This window comes from Oxyura jamaicensis, chromosome 9 (genome assembly GCF_011077185.1).
Source record: "Oxyura jamaicensis isolate SHBP4307 breed ruddy duck chromosome 9, BPBGC_Ojam_1.0, whole genome shotgun sequence".
NCBI lineage: Eukaryota > Metazoa > Chordata > Aves > Anseriformes > Anatidae > Oxyura > Oxyura jamaicensis.
Genome location: NC_048901.1, coordinates 18,246,195 through 18,263,033, shown reverse-complemented (window position 1 = coordinate 18,263,033; position 16,839 = coordinate 18,246,195). Strand labels below are relative to the sequence as shown.

The 16,839-nt window shown below is 38.2% G+C and overlaps 1 protein-coding gene across 5 annotated transcripts in view; it reads right to left on the bottom strand.

Moving 5' to 3' along the window:
• Positions 1 to 16,839, bottom strand: part of PEX5L (peroxisomal biogenesis factor 5 like) — a 103,072-nt gene that overhangs the window by 36,502 nt on the left and 49,731 nt on the right. For 2 of the 5 annotated variants that reach the window (XM_035334962.1, XM_035334961.1), the window contains exon 2: positions 2,447 to 2,551. The exons of 2 other annotated variants lie outside the window; for them this stretch is intronic. In XM_035334962.1, coding sequence (XP_035190853.1) covers positions 2,447 to 2,551 — 105 coding nt within the window. Of the gene's footprint in view, positions 1 to 2,446; positions 2,552 to 3,881; positions 3,948 to 16,839 lie in introns of all 5 variants that reach the window. One more of the 5 variants, XM_035334960.1, reaches the window with a different exon arrangement.

Below are 16,839 nucleotides of genomic sequence, written 5' to 3'. Positions count from 1 at the left end.
CTGAATAACACAGAATATTTTTGCCACAGGATCCTCTTATTTCCTTATTTGTGTAGGGACTCTACCATCACTACCTCTCCAACTTGTGTACTCTGCTGAAGAATTTAACTTAAGTATGATGAAGGTGGGACAGATAACTCCCGATACTTTGGGATTTGGCTGTTTAAAATCAGGTTGGCAAGGCATATAAACATGCACTTTTTTACTGCTCAATAAAGCAGTTCATCATATTTTAAAGTTTAAGTGTGGATCAGAGTATGTTATTGAATGAGCTTCTTTGAAGTTCACTGACCTGTAGCAGATTGGGTATTTCATAGTTGACTGTACAATTAAACTTTGACTCCAGGGGATAGTTAGGTTTAAGTTTCTCATTAGAAATTAATTCTTAAGGGAGATCTTTTCTCCTGTCAATGAAGTTGTGAAGAGGTTAAATAAAAAGGAAAAGAAAAAAAATCAAATCCAACTTTATGCACAATCTGTCCATGCATTTATTATAAATGAGTTGCATAAAATAATTTATCTTGGGTTCAGTTAGCTGAGTATTCTTAGTCTTTCAACCTTCAGCAAGCTCCTGAACTTTTTCCTAGGCTTATTCATACCAAAATTACCTTTTTTTTCATTTGTTCCAGTCTCTTCTGAATTATCTTTAAAAGATAAAGGGAGACAGCAACGTAGTATATAGAGTTATATTCTACAAAATCCCATTAGTACAGAAAGCTCGCTCTGTGATGCCCGAAGTATTAAATTTGGCAACTACTGAATGCCTTTTCATACCAATAAAGTGACTTTCATTGAAAATAATTGAGATAGAATCACAGAAAATAGATGCTGAAATGGCTATTCAATTACCAAGAACACCCCTCTGCTTATTGTCGTAGGCCTGTTACTGCTGGTATGAAGGTCTGGATTCCCAGTTGCCACATACCAGCAGAACCCCAGCAGAGCCTGCAGTACTTCTTTGGTTTATGCTATTTGTAGATTTGCCTTGAGATCTGATATAAAACAAATTGTGAATTGGAAACTTTGTCAAAATCTAATTCACACTGAGTGTTTAGGTCAACAAGTGTCATGTTTTTCAAAATAAAGGCTGGCTAGCAGCCTAATGAAATGTGAACATGTATCTGACTTGGTCTCTGTTGGATGCGTTTTTAACATCTTCCAGAGGGAGAGAGGTAAAAGGCATCTAATAACATACAGTTTCAGGGACTTCCCTCTATTATCATTAACTCCTTCTTGGTTATAAACAAGGCTTTGGCATTTCCTCTCTACCTCTGAGATTCCCCTTCTGCTTCTTGCAGAGTCTGTTACTCCAGTCAGATGTAACCAGTTCTCTAGAACTTTTATAAATGGAATTTCACTTTTTTTGGTAGTTACCTAAAAGCAAACATTGCCCTTCCTGGCTTGACCCGAGCATTTTGCTTTGCTTTCTTGCTTATTTAGCTGTACTGTGAGGGACAATGCAACATAGGTACCTCATTCAAGTAATTCCCAAGATAACACACATGCCTGTACAGGGTTTGGTGTTGGTGTTAACTTTGGGAAGAGCGGGCTATATTCTCTGACCCAATTTGGTCTGGCTTGGGAAGTTTCTTTGCAGCCAATTTGGAACTCGCATGATTCGCCCTGCGAGCAGCAGCCACGTCCATCTGTTCCATCAGGTAAAGAGCAGAAATGAATGCTGATGGTGATGGTTAGAGGCGGTACAGCAATGCACAACTGAACGACCGCTCTGAACAAGAGGGTTACATGGACAAACTAAGGAAGCAGCAGCTCAAAGCAGCATGATGTCCGGATGACTGGGATGTGAATGAGGAGTGAACATGGTGGTGTAACTGCACGTCATGGGTACACAATGCAGAGATGGCTATGGCAAATACTCACTTGTTCACTTGGTTCTGCCTCCTTCCTTTTGGCTTCTGCACCCGTTTGGTGCATAGCAGGGAAGTAGGTGCTTGTGTGTAGTGGGAGGTGTGGCACTAACAGGCACAGGCACTTTATCAATGCACAACTGTATCAGACGACTGCTGAGTAGACTGATGGACAACCAATACAAACGGTTCATTAAACAATTAATGAGCCCAAGCGCAGCTCCCGGCCTTGTTGATGCCAATGGAAGCTTTGCACTTATTGAGCAGGGAAGGGAGGGACAGTGTTTGATGTTGGCTTCTACTTGTCAATCACTTGGGATACAGCTAGACACGGTGTGTTGAAGAGCATCCTTTTCCCTCGAGCAATTCCTTCATGGACATCAGGGCTTGCAAGGAGCAAGATGGGGTGTTCAACAGGGAGATCTGGGGCATGAACGCCACCAGTGCTTAGTGTTTTGTACCAAGTTGAGGTACCTCAGATAATGGCCGTGCGCCCAATGCCCTGTGGATCTTCTATTGATGGCCAAGCCCACGGTGCCAGCCCCCGGCCCCCCCCGCCGGCCCCGCGCTCCGCCCACCTGTGACGTCACCGTGAGGAGGGGCTTCTCCTCCGCCGACTCCTCCCTCGGCATCTCCTTCATCACCATGGCAACAGCCTTATCGGCTGCCCTAGCGCCTTTCCCCTACAACAGCGAAACCAACAAGGGCCCGGTCAGCGCCTGCGGGGCCTTGGGGCTCCGGCCTTGCCCGGGACCGTGAAACACCGCTGGGAGTTGGTGACTGGGGGTCCCGACGGGTTGCTGGGGCATGCGCTGCCCTAGTGTGGAAATGTCCCGCGGGGCCCCAGCGTGTAGACACCTCTAGGAACAGTTCATAAAGCAGTGCGTGTAATTAACCACGCTGCCTGGCTTTGCTGGTGGTGGACGGAGCCAGATCCTGCTGTCGTAGGCATTGCTGCGCTTCTCCCCAAAACGCCCTTGTTATTGCATGTAACACAAGGACTTCTTAAACTTAAACTTAATTTCCTTAAAATTCACCTAATACGCTACATATTCAAGAGAGACATAAAACAGTTAACATCCACTGTAGTGTTTTAGCCAAATAAAATGCACTTAAGTTGTGCCCTGCTCTTTATTTAAAAAGGGTATTTATCTTCTTGAATTCACCCAGACTCCGTTCTGATCTCTTTGACTTTTGCAAGCAGCAGTGTCCAATAGCATAGCAGCAGTACTGAGTTATGCCAGTGACCCTGGCCCTGTCCTTACTATGGTACTCGTAAAGCCCCCATTGATTTCGGTGGAAGTTTTAGCTGTGCAAAGACAGCAGGATCTGACTCCATAAAAGCAGTATTTTCCACTAAAAATATTCCAACACTTAAAAATCCCTTCTGTTAATAAACTTTACTACCCCATCATATCATAATAGAATTACTTTCACTAGCGCTGTATTCCATGTCCAATAAAATATACCCTGAACTATATGGTGTTTCATAAACATCAATTGCATGTAAAATCATTACATACTATTGCAATTTTAGAACAGATTTTAACAACTGACAGGTCAATGCTAGATTTTCTTGCTTGTGCAACACTTCAGTTACCCTACAGAGAGTTCTTTGCGTGCTGCAAGAAATTCTTGGAGCAGAAGTGTCATGAATCGTAAGCATGCTGGAGCTGTGGTGCCTTTGATATCCAAAGAACCTCAAAGTCATTGTGAATTTCATTAAACTATACTCAATGAAAGTTACTTATAATTGCTAAGTATGTCGAAGGTTCTTGGCCAATTATGTATTTACTTGGTTCATAATTCATATGACGTATTTCAGGTCTATGGAGCTCATTTCTTGTATGACGTGGAGCTATCGTTAGCTAGTACTGTTAACATGCTATTTGTTTTCTTTTATAACACATAGTCCTTTCGTGCTGAGTGCTAGAACAAGATAGTTTATCAGCTAGAAAGGATGCATTGGAAAGCATGCAGTGCTTTTTATTTCTTGCAGAGTAAAAAACCCACCAAAGCAAAGGTCAGGTCACTTTTTTGAAGACAGAGCCACTTTTTCTTCAAGGTTTCACCTACTGCCTGAAAAGAGTCATGATACTCGTATTAGTGCCTGCTGTTAACCTTTCGTAAACATAACTCTGCAAAGCCCTGGGAATGGTTGATACCACACACAACCCATCTCATCAGTTTAAAGTGGCTATGGCACGATGTAGAACAGTAACCTGATGAATAGCTATGCTTGCGCTACTTTTTATGTGCAGGCATAGCACGATCGCTAGTCAAAGCAAGAGGTTTGATACTACCTCTTTTATTAGGTCTTTTAGCCTTCCCAAAAGACTACAACGTGACAAAGTCAAGCTGATTTACATCTGTCTACTGAGCTTCAGATATGAAAAAAAAATCATTCTGAAACCAGAAGTTTGTAGGCAATCTCCTGCATACCTGAGAGGCTGCAGAGAAGCAGCTTAAATGCTGAGACTTTTAATGGAGGGAGATACAGGTGACCAATCCATTGGGAAATCCAATTGTTTTTTTTTTTTCTGGTGACTGAAAATGGGTTTGGCTGTAAAGTATGTAAACTTGCAAATTTGGGTTGCTGTATTTGAATACTATTGTAATCAGTCCTTAATTGAATTGAATGAAGGGATAGTTCATCTGTGACCAGGACAACCTTGTTACTGTTTAGCACTGCTACTGAAATGATCTCTAACACATTTATTACAGTATTCAAACTATCCTAAGCCTTTAGCAACAACTATTGAAGGATTTTTTATTATTATTATTATTTTTTAAATACAAAAAAAAGAAGTTACTTATTTACTTGGCCTCCTTCAATATTGTGTTTTTCTTAGTATTTCGGCTTGCTGTACATATTAATCTGTTACCGTACCTTACTGATCAAACCCTATAATTCTGTAACAGCCAATTTTACACTTGCCAGGTGTTTAGAATGAACAGTTTGTTGATAAGTCAGAATTGCAAGGTAAGTTATTTTCTCATTTAAACAACAGCATAATGATATAGTAAACAAATCTCATTCGTTTTCTATTTTTCTGCAATATGTAGATGGGAACAGTTGTGATGTAGAGCATGATAACCTAAGTACAAATCAAGAAAAATGTGAAAAGGAAATAAAATATTTGTTTTCACGGAATGTACTACTCAAAAAAAAAAAAAAAAGAAAAAAGAAAGAAAGAAAAATAAAAAGAAATGCACCAGCACTTTTTTGTTTGTTACACTTAGAACAGTTCCCTTAGGCAATGTTTCAAAAACAAAATAAGGAGTAGAGTTCAGACTATTCTAACGATGCTAAATATTTATAATAGAATTTAGTAGAAAACATAATAACAATTTCTGCAGGTTTATTCTTTGGGATCAGATAATGGATAGTAACAGACATTTCCAAAGGAGTATGTAGATTTGTCAGGATTTTGTAAGGAAATACTCTATTTTTTGCAGCTGGTATTATTGAATATTTCAAAATTAAATTCAAGTCACACTATGTGATACTGTAATAATTAATGAGTCTTTAATTAAGTTACTGTAAGATAATACTAATGTAAACTTTTAGGTCTACATACAGTTGTGTGTGTTTTTTTAAATCAGTGAAGCACAGAGCTTTGCAACAACATTTACATACTGTAAAGCTTTATTCTAGAGTTTTGTAATTAAATGCATGGGGCCAATAGATCAACTTCAAGTCATGATGGGTACATCAATTAGAATGAATACCTGGGCATAACTTGAAACGTTACTGTTTGAAATGCAGTATCATTCTGTAATTTTTTCTTCATTACAGTTGTTTGCAAGTTTATTCTTGTATATGAAAAGTCAGTGACCAGTGCCTTGTAAATATTTAATATTTTGACGTCAGTTTTTAAGCTATAAGTAATTACATAAATATCATCTTCCATGCAGTAGAAGTAGTTTATCTAAATCTGTAACATAATTAGAGGCTTTGTTTTGACAAATATTTAAAGTACTTGAGTTCCAGATTCACATTTCAACAATATTTCTACCAGTTATTCTTGTGAGGAAAGTGAACAGAAAAATTGTTTACATGATCATATATTTTTTTTAAGCATCTATAGAAATTCTGCCTTTACGTAAGCCTGTGCTTTCCTATTTACTTGCTGAAGAACCGACTGTGCTGTTGCCCCTTCACTTGATGCACTGCTATGGTGTAGTGCTATTCACTGAACCATTAGAAATGATCAGAACATAGGCATATTTCTGCTTTTATAAAACAGAAGTTCTAACACGGCTTTCCTCATAAAGAAATTTGGAAGGGAGAAAGTAATGTGTAGTAAGGCATCATATGTGCATGATGTCATTTCTGATTTCATGTGATATCTCTCCTATCCGGGTGAGGAGAAACAGAATGATAACTTTCCTGTATTTATAAATACAAAAGCCAGGAAAAGAAAAAAAGAAAAAAAAAAAAAAAAAAAAAACCACTTGTAATATACTTTTCACATCAGGTTTTGAATTGAAGTGTGTCTTAATTCAGAGGTAGTGTTTGCAGGAAACGGCTAGTTAGTCTTCCAGAAATGTCTTAACCTTTCAGTGATGGTGGCGAACATAAACTACTCTTTCAAGTCATCTTGGTTGGGCTGTGCTCTCAGATGGCTTTAACACTGAGGTGACCACAGTAAAGGTCCAACTTCAGAGTACTCACAGTTGACTGGAAAAGGGGAGGATCAGGAATATGCTTCCCATGAACAATCAGAAATCCAGTCAGACTTATGCAGAGGCTTAAAACAAGCATTAGATGGTCATTGGACTAATCATGCTCTTTGCATTGAAAGTAAACCCAGTATCTTCTACGTTCTACTTTTCAGTCCAGAACATCTTGAGGTACTGATCTGCTCTTTGAGTATTACACCATTTGCTAGAAAGGGAACCAGCTTCAATATGTTGGGGAGAAGTTTCATAAAGCAAATGTTACAGAGGATGCATTAATGGTATTGTTAAATTATAGCGGCACTAGTCCTTTACGTTAGGAGGGAGAACAGCTAGAACCACTGTACGTGTTGAACTTGGGATGCTTGGCTGCTGTCCAGATCCCCAGGCAGCTGATATGTTAGACTTACAGTACCAATTAAGCAGCCTATCTGGAATGGATTTATGCACTGCAAATCTTTGTGTTTTGTAGACTTTAAAAATAAAAATGGACATGCGTGGCTCTAAAATTATGCAGTGCAAACATTTTTATGGCTCAAAATGAGCATGCACAGCTAGACAGTGGTGCCGTGAGAGTTGTAGTGTCCACAGGGCTACCACGAGCTCTTGATTTCCCTAGGATCTGTTTGTTATTTTGCATTTTTTTTCTTTCTCAGGCTTTTCTGCTCATGTTTTCTCCATCTGTTTTTCTTTTAATCACCTAAGCTTTTCTACTGTTTTTAGTGGTATGTATTGCATCTTATACATCATTAAAAATAATAAGCCATATGGTGAGGCAGTTCTGTGACCCACAACAAGATGGTTATTCAACAGAAATTTTTTTCATCAAGGCTGTTGGTGCATTTTTAACAAAGTGAGGTAGATATCGACCATAAAGGGGGATATGTAATTCTTTTAGGGAAGCTCTGTTGAGTGTGGTACAGAGACATGTGAACCAGGGTATATGTTCTGAACTGGAAGCAGTATTGTCAAGACAAACCAGCTTTCAGGACCCAAGCTAATATTTCCAATGTTCTACTTGCATCCTTTGGAACCTCTTAGCAAGTTTCATGTTAATGATGGTCTAACCACTTTTGACTCATGATCAAGTTGTTCATTCTTCTGACCAAATACAGGTAGTGCTGGCTACAGATAAGGAATCGGGTATGGAAAGACTTGCCCAATGAATAATTTACAGTAAAGCAGCTAAATCCATATTGGCTGAGTTCTAAGTGTACTCCTCATCTTTCATTCCTTTCTTCTTTCATTCCCATTCTGATGGAATAATTTAGATTTCAATATTAATATGGGGAGAGTTTGTTGTTGTTGTTGTTTGTTTGTTTTTAACTGCATAGGAGGAAAACTGGCAAAGAAAGATAATACCTGATAAAAGAAATCACATTCACATTTACCCTTATTGGATTGTGCCTTGTGTCCATTTAAATGTCAATACTGTGGTTAAATTGCATTCCACTTTGAAAAGCATTTGCATTGAAATGGCATCGTTAGGTTTTCAGTCTCTTTATCCATCAGTAGCTGTTGCATTACACGTGCTTCCTTTAGAAGTTGTCATTTTGATACCTATAGATTCACTCTGAAAGCCAAGTGGGACTGCTTCCAAAGCATCTCCAGTGAAAGCTCTGCAAAACCCAGTTTGCTCAAAAAAAGTTAGAGTTACTGTCCTTAATGTGTCTGAAAAGATAATGACTGGAAATTGATAAACAATTTTGTCCAGTTAACTCAATCTGTTTCAACTAGTCTGATTACTGCAGACTAAGAGGATGAAGACACAAACTTTTTTTGTTTTCCTCATGTTAAAAGGTTTTATTCAGAATGTACATAGGGGACACACCTATTGAGTTAGATAACACATTCTAACATTCGAACACCAGTGTTGGTCCAGCTGTAAATAGTAAAATCAGCCTGTAATTTAGAGTGAAGTTTGGAGCAGAGCTAACTGTTCAAGGTTGTTTAAGGTTCTGGTCCTTTTGTGAATGACTTACATAAGGTAGCTGCTTGTGATAGCAGGCTTGGGCAATGTTTTTTGCTTTTCTTTCTTTCTATGTAAGAGTCATCTTTTATTAAAGTGATTTTGGATATGTAGCAGCATTTTTCTTCAGCGCTTAGATTGACTTCTTGATAATTTTGAACTGTATTATCAAAAGGGTGAGTCTTCTGACTGCACAGTTGCATTTGACTTCAAAAATTTAAGGGAATAGTTGGAGAATTTCTCTTGTCTCTGCTTAGTCCAGGTTAAGGAACATTTTAAAAATCACTGAGTTTATCAATTGGCAACTTCAAATGTGTTTGGTCGTCTTCAGCAGAGAAAAATAATCCTAAAATATTTTGCCTTTTTGAATTAGGGTTCACTCTATGTTGACTTCAGTGTCATGGGTCTCAATCATAACATACAAATAGCAACTACAGAATTGGTTTGTTATTGTCATTATGCAGGTACTGAATAAGGCAGTCCTCTAGTCCTAGTCCAAATTAAAATCAAGGTGCTCAAGTCACTTCCAAAATAATCATATTGGTGACTAATACACAATATATATTCGTTGCTCATGAATATGAACTGTTGGACCTCAGACTTCACACGTTTTGAAATTATAATTTAAATTCTGATTCCTAATAAAGAAAAAATGCCATCTGAGATGTGTGTGTTGAAACTGGTAGTTTGTAAAACAAACAAAAAAAGTGAGAAAGTGAAATCCATCTTTAAACATTTGGTATGCATATTTTCTATTTAATAATGTGCAATATTTCAGCACATAAGAAAAGTGGAAAGGAGGTAATTTTGAATAATGTTTTCAGTTAGGAGATGAGAACATGCTGTAGCAAACTTTCCTCATCTTCCTCTGCCAGCTCACAACCCCAGATATGTTTCAGCTGCTAGGCTAGTTACTGCACCATAAATACTGAATGGAAGACTTTTTGATAAATCTGTAAGAATTCTTATCAGCATGCAAAAGTATGCCCTCTTCCTCATGTGGTTCTTAATATGCCATAGGAGTTAACGATATGTGGAGGCATGGAGAGTTGGCCTCAGCCATTTTTCCCTTTTTTAGGTAAGGTCAATATTTGAGTAACTGAAGGGCTAGAAGTTTGATCAGTAGTAAGATATATATATATATATTTTTCCTTAAAACAAAAACAGTGAAGATTTCAGTATTTGATTTGAAAAATGTGCTTAAGAATTATTTAATTTTTTACATATTTTCCTCTATAAAAATGACTATTTTTTTAGAGGGTAGAACTGAAATAATTTTAAGTTTTACACTCTGCCCCTGCCACTGAGGATGTTAATCCAGAACGATGAATAATCTATTCAATACAGCAGAAATCAATTTGGATTATAAGAGGTAATCTGTGGGGATGTAGAACTTTTGTATTACTGCTAATGCTCTTCAAGATGTAATGCCACAGCTCAGCTAAACACAGAATTGATGGTACAGTTGAGTAACGATGACAGTTAAACAAAAAAGCTTGTGCTTTTCGTTAAAAAATTGTTTGGGGAAAAAAAGAGAAACTGAGCAGGTATTTTTCAATGTGGAAAAATCACAGGTTTATCAAAGTCCAAGAATAAAAAATAGCCCTCCTTTGTAGGAAATTCAGAACGTAGAACATTGCTCTGAAGTAACTGTTACTTACAAGACAAGGTTCTGAGCCTGTTTTATATAAAAGTCATAGGTTAAAAAAGAAATTTGATGCAGTGGTAGGGTAGCGCTCAATGAAACTAATATGTGTTCTTATTTATTGTCAGAAGGTAACTTGAGCTACAAAGCTTGAGAGAAACATTTAATTTTGTGCCTGCTTATTGCAAATGTTTATAGATGTTGGGAATCTTGATATGCGCAGATTTTGCTTTTGCAATATCTCTGCTTTTCACTCTGTTGCTGTTAGGGAAAGGTTCCTGTGCTCTCACATATGGTGTCCTGAAAAGCAAAACTTTGCATTATTAGTATTAATAAGGCAAAAGCAGTGCTGACCAGAGCAAAGTGCCAAGTGAATTATGGCAGGCAGAGCTTAAATCTTGCTTTTGATTATTGGGATAGTGCCAGCTGCTACCTGGAACTGTTATATCTTAATTGTTCTATCTTAATCCCTCTGATGGTTCTCAATAAATAAATAAAAAGCACTATATATATATATATATATATATATAAAAAAAAAAATAATATAATAAATAAAAAAAATATATATATATATAATAAATATATATATATATATATATATATATATATATATAAAGGCACCTAGAAATGGCAACACATTGTTATGTTGGCCTCACATAGAATGGAATCTCTACCTTGTAGCTGTCACCTTGAATCTGAGACCGCAACCTTTGCAGAGAAAGAAGTGGATGATCTCCGGGGAGAGATCAGTTTGTGGGCTGTTTCTTTCTTCACTGTGGACCAGTGAGACTCCAAGAAGTGCATGACAGTATGCATAGCTGGTAACTAGAAGTATAATTGTGTCTGGAATATGATACAAGCTCTTTTTTTTTTTTAAAAAAAAAAAAGGGGGGGGGGTTGATACACGTTTTGATGTTAAAATGGCATAATGAGTGCTCAGCTTTCCTGGAACATCCCAGAAATGTATATTTTTCCAGTGTTTGCAAGCTTAAGCACTTTGTTCTTGCTCCAGTTGGGTAGCATTATAAATCCATTCACTCCGCAGCTGTACACCTGCAGAATTGAGAAAGGAACTGGGCCCCGCTACCCCACTCTTCTTTTTTGTGTACAGTTTCTCTAGCTTGGGCAGAGACTCAGCAGACATTTGGAATGAGAAAATGAGAGGCAAAGAAACAAATGTAATTTAAAAGAAAAAAATCTCCTATAGAGCTAAAAGAAGGCTCTGCATGCATACTAATCTGATCATATCCTGTAGTTACAATTCTGTGAGAGTCTTAAGATCATTTAAATCCTGAAACTGTGATTTTCTGCACAGAAAAGAATGGGCAAACCTGTAGAGAATATAACAAATTTTAATCAAAACTGCTGGACGTAGAGGCTGTCTCTTGTTTCCCCTGGCTTTTATGTTACCAGATGAAAAAAGTCTGTTACTGCTGCTTATTGCTGCAGTAGGGATGGCTTTCCTCTGAAAGCCCTGAAGGAAGGTGGTGTTATTTAGGAAAGGTAAAATTAATGATGAATAAGGACAACCTGTTCAGATGCCCTGTTACTCTGAGTCTGCATGCTGTTTTTAATATTAAGATAGGTATTCAAATAACTGAATTGGTTGATGTCTCTTGCTAGGTGCTTAATTTCACAGCTATTTTAAACTCGTGTTACCTCTAAAATGATTGTTGTTTTAATTGTTCTGGTTTTGTTTATGAAGGAAGACAGCTTGGACACAGCATACAGTTTGTAACATATTCTCATCGGTATTAACTCCTACTGAAGATTAGGATGAAAATCTCAGGATTTGAGTTCCATAAATCTGCGGTAAACATTGTGATCAAAATCCATGCCTTCAGTTTAACTCTTTTTTATAGAGATTTGTATGATACAGAAAAAGATTTAATTTTGCTTAGCATTTTTTTTTTTTTTCCTTTGGCTTTTGTTAAACTAAACAGAGGGGTATGATCTGGATTTCTTTTGGAACAGATTGCTGTTACTTTCTCATCAGGCCTGTGTGATTAGTCCTCTGGATGGCAGGTTTGAACCAACGGGTCAGTATAGTTTATGAATGAAAAACAATTTTAAGACTTATTTTCCTGAAATATTTATGTTCTCTCCAGCCACCATTCTGAATGCTGCCAGGATAAGTTTAGCACTTTCTGTGATATAAACATTTGATTCTCTCCATAATACGAACATTTGATACCCTTGAATTTATGATGTCATTTTTCTGCCAGAACTTAAAAGATTTGAGTACTTTTTACAATGAATGGAGACTAAAGTAGAGCTGTTACAGCACTTTGGTGATAAAGAAGCCTTATGCTGTAGCCTTGACCCCAAATTCTTTATTCTGTGGCTCCTATGCTGTGTGCCCTTGGTAACAAAGGCTTCTGAGTCTTAGTGTACTTACTTCCAAGGTAAAACCCTATTTCTAACATGGTGTAGTAGAATATGTTTACCCCTTTATTTCCTAAAAATAGGAGGTTGCCATTTATCAGACAATGGCAGTAGTAGATGAGGCAGTGGGATAATGGTGTGACTGCAGAATAACTTGATGTCCCTGACCTGGAGATGGCCTCTGTGCACAGTTTCTGCTTTGGAATGATCTCATCTGAAGTATGTTAATGCCACAAAAGCAGCATTAACAGCATCGTATAAAACCATTTAGAGAGGATTACGCTACTAACCCTTCATTTAGCTCTTCGTTTATCACAGTCTGGAAACCTTCGGGAAGCAAGTTCTTAAAATTGAGGTATTATGGATGTACTCTTACAAGATATTCTTAATTTGTTGATGTGCGCTACTAGTGTGGAGAACTAGCTTTTCAAATACTGAAAAAAATTGTAATTACAGAAATTTTTTTAAAAAAAAGTAGGGGCATGAGTAGATAATTAGTTCCAGACCTAATCCGAAGTTCAGCTGTCCTGGACACCTAAAGACTCATTCTTCTCTCCTTACCGCTGCAGACAAGTTTTTAGCACAACGGGCCATATCAGTTGCATTTGTACAAACATACTCTTTTGTACAAGTATTTTGTATACCTTTTTGGCTGTAGTGGATTTAAGTTCATTTTACACCGATGACAGTAATTGGCACCGGGGCTGTGCTGCAAGGACCTGAAAGCAATATTTATTTTTCTTACAGCCAGCACATCACTCGTATTGGATGTGCTTCGTATTCTGCTTAAACAGGCACTATATCAAGTCCATGTAATGCAATCAAAAGCACTGTTTGTTATAAATTTGTGTTTAACCTCCTTATTTTTGCATACCTATATTGTAAAAAGCATCTATTAAGGAAAAAAAAAAGAAGTAGTTAATCACTCAGTTTAGATATGTTTTTAAAATGTATGCTTTGGCATTACATCCTAATGATGTTTATAATGTGCACTGTGTTTTGCAGTTCTTATGGGCTCAGGTTGTAAGGTTCCTCATTACAGAAGTAAGGTCTGATATCTATTTTTTTTTTTCTGTAGCTCAGTCAGTTGAAATCAGTTTGGGGATGTTTACAGATCTGCAGTCTAATTAAAAAGGTGATGAGTCCACGCTTCTTATAGCAGCTGTTTAAACCAGCCAGGTTTGGCTGGTAAATGGGTATCTTGGTTTAATTAAAGCCCCTGGAGTACCTACAGCATGACATCTGTGACCTGGTAATAAAAAGGAGCTGGTAATGGTAAATACTTTTCTATGTAGAGGTTCTAGATTCTCAAAACCTCTCAATTAGGTTTTTATATGCAAAAATTAAGTCATTGGCTATGCTTGCTGTGAATCTTCTTTAACACTTATTTCTTGGGAAGTAAATGATACTGCTTGTATTTCAGAATTGGCTTCTGGCACAGACAATCCCTTGGATGAGTTGTAGCGCTAATTAGTAGATTCTGCCTCTTCAGCTACGATGTCAAATCCAGCACTAGTCTGTCCTAGGTAGTTAAAGTTAAACAGAATCTTCCCTGTAGTTCATGGCATGGGAACCTCAAGCTGCAGAGGTTAAGTTGCCTGACAGTAGCATGACAGCTATTGTCAGAGTTATTTCTCCTCAGAGGTTTTACTTTAAAAAAAAAAAAAAAAAAAGTAAAATAAATAAATAATCGGTATTAATCTTGTAGTCCAGTGCTGTACACTGCTTGTGTGCCCTTCCACAAGAGCACATTCATTTAGAACGGACAGTTCTTGAACATCAAAATAAATCTTGATTAAGTGAAAGAGCAGGGATGAGTTAACATTGTGATGTGCTCGTGGACAGGCTCAATAAATGTGCTTCTTATCAGAGAATTAACAAGCTGGTATCTGAGGGAAAGCAGTTTGCTGGTGTTTGCTGTTTGTACTGAGTAATAGACCAGGGTGAAGCTGACAAACACGAGGGAGGGAGGGAGGGTATTTTGGAGGGTATATCTAGTGCCCCAGCCTGGGGAGGATGCTTGCTAGGCCAGGGCATGGAGGAGAGGCTGTGGCATTTCAAATATAGGTGCCTCTGTGTATCCTGACTTTGCTGTCACTGAGGAGAGCAACTGAGCCAGCAGAGGGAAAGAAATAGCAAGTTTGCTGTTGGTATAGTCCAGCAGTAGCTCACTGCATTGTCTCCTTGTTGGCTAGGGTAGCAAGTAGAGCAGCCTTAGCTTTTCTGTTGATAACGCGCCGATTGCCTAATACCAGTCTATCAGGCAGCTCTGGGAGTTTTGTGTTCACTGAAACACATGGCTGCTGTATTTCACTCTGAAAGCCTTGTAAATAAGGAAGTCTTGATCCAAACTTGACTCTCTGCCATTAAGTTTTGGACATTTCATGTTAATGAAACCCCAGTGAAATGATGTGAAAGATGGCATTGTCAACTTGGATCAGCAAAAATTACTTGAGTAAATACGTAGGCATATGCTTAGACTGGCAAGGACTGGGAGATTTCTTTTCAGCCCAGATAGAGTGAGCAGAATTGAGGAAAAAAGAAGCTGTCACAGATGGTGATAGCAGCGAGAGGCCCCCTGACACATGCTTCAACCCGAAGTTTGTTCCATAGGAGTTGGGTAGGTAGGAGAATATGCCACAAGTGCCAAAATCATATGCTCTAACAAACACACTTATTAGCTGACTAAATGTGCACAGTTGTAAAGAGAGTGATTCAAATTGCTCCTTCCCATGGAGAGATGTTCGTGAGCAGAAACCAAAAACCGAGAAGTGTGTGTGGGTCCCACGGGATCAGAGCCAGAGAGCAGCCGGCAGAGAAGAGGGAAGGAGGATTTCCAGGGCTGTGACAGCCTGTGGCACTGCCATGATGTAGCTGCTGCCTTGTCGGAGGAAGGGCACATTACCTGTAATTTGGGAGGGTGACACCTGCCTGCACATGAGCTGCCTTGTTTGAAACCCTGCCAAGCTGTGGTGGATCTGAAGGCTGAGCTGAGCGTACACAGCGTGGGCAGGACTTTTCCTTTCCCCCTCCTGTTCGCACCTTAGCAGAAAGTGCCCTTGGTGTCATTAACAGCCAATAAAAAATTCAAGCAGCTGATTCATGATCAGTGAAGTGAAAAGGGTAGCTTAGAGCTATTTTCACATGTCCCTTTCTGAATTGTACTGTCCTCTCATCAACCACACTTGAGTTTTTCACCTGTTTTGTCTTGTTTCATGAATAGAATAAGTTTCTTTGGTCAGTAACAGTGCCGGTGACTGAAGACAGTTCAGCTAAGGTAGACCGAGAACTTGCTCTTATTTCCGAGTACATGAAAGACCATCTCCTTTCAAATGTTGCTGTGTTATCCTGAAAGTGTTGAAAAATAACCCTTCTATTTCTTTCATGCCCCTTTGCTCTCACAAGTAGAGGAATAATTCCTTGTACGCCTGCTGAGGCTGTTGCCCTTCTGCAAAGGGTTTTCTTTTGTGTTGGCATTTTTCTGTCAAACGCTGACCTTTTATTTCTACATTGCCTATGACAGTATAGTTTAAATTTTACTCTTTAGGAGTGGGAACCACAAAATATTAACTGTTTTATTTCTGAATAATGGCTTTTCATTTATTTTTGCCCTCTGCAAAGCACCCTGGCAACACTGGAGGCTGCAGTGAGATTTTAAAAAGCTCTATTCAAGATCTGGTTGCAAACGTAGAATTACGCATATTAGTTTCCCTACATCTAGATAGCTGGAAATCTGCTGTTAATAGAAATGAGACATTGACTTGTGTGCAAAAGTGGGCTTTCTGACAGTAAGTGTAGATCAGAAATATAGGCAGCGAATAGGAGCATGAGCTTGTATTTTTGTGCTGCATTTTCAAATGTCAGCAAGAAGTTTCCTTGTTTATTTGTAAAGCAGAGACTACGTGCACGATTGGCTTTCTGTGCACAAGAGGGATTGAGAACAAAATACAGAGTTTTGTGATTGTCTTGTAGCTGCCTAATTTAGAATTCCTATTACCAAGCCTGACTTCTTTAGCCTGACTTTGACTATTTCAAGCCAGCTATTTTAGTCTAATGAGAAGTATTACAGATATCACCAGATCAGCAGATTGTAGATGATTTTCAATTGTTATAAATACTGTGGGATCTAAGAAAAGAAGGACTTTCTTTGCTAGATTTTGCAGTAAGTTTTATTCTGGTAACATTAGGCAAGTAGCTATTGTATGGATTTTCATTTCTGTTCCACATCTCCTATCCCTGCCCTTAGGGTTCTCTGACGGCCTTGGTTCTTTTTTTTTTTTTTTTTTTTG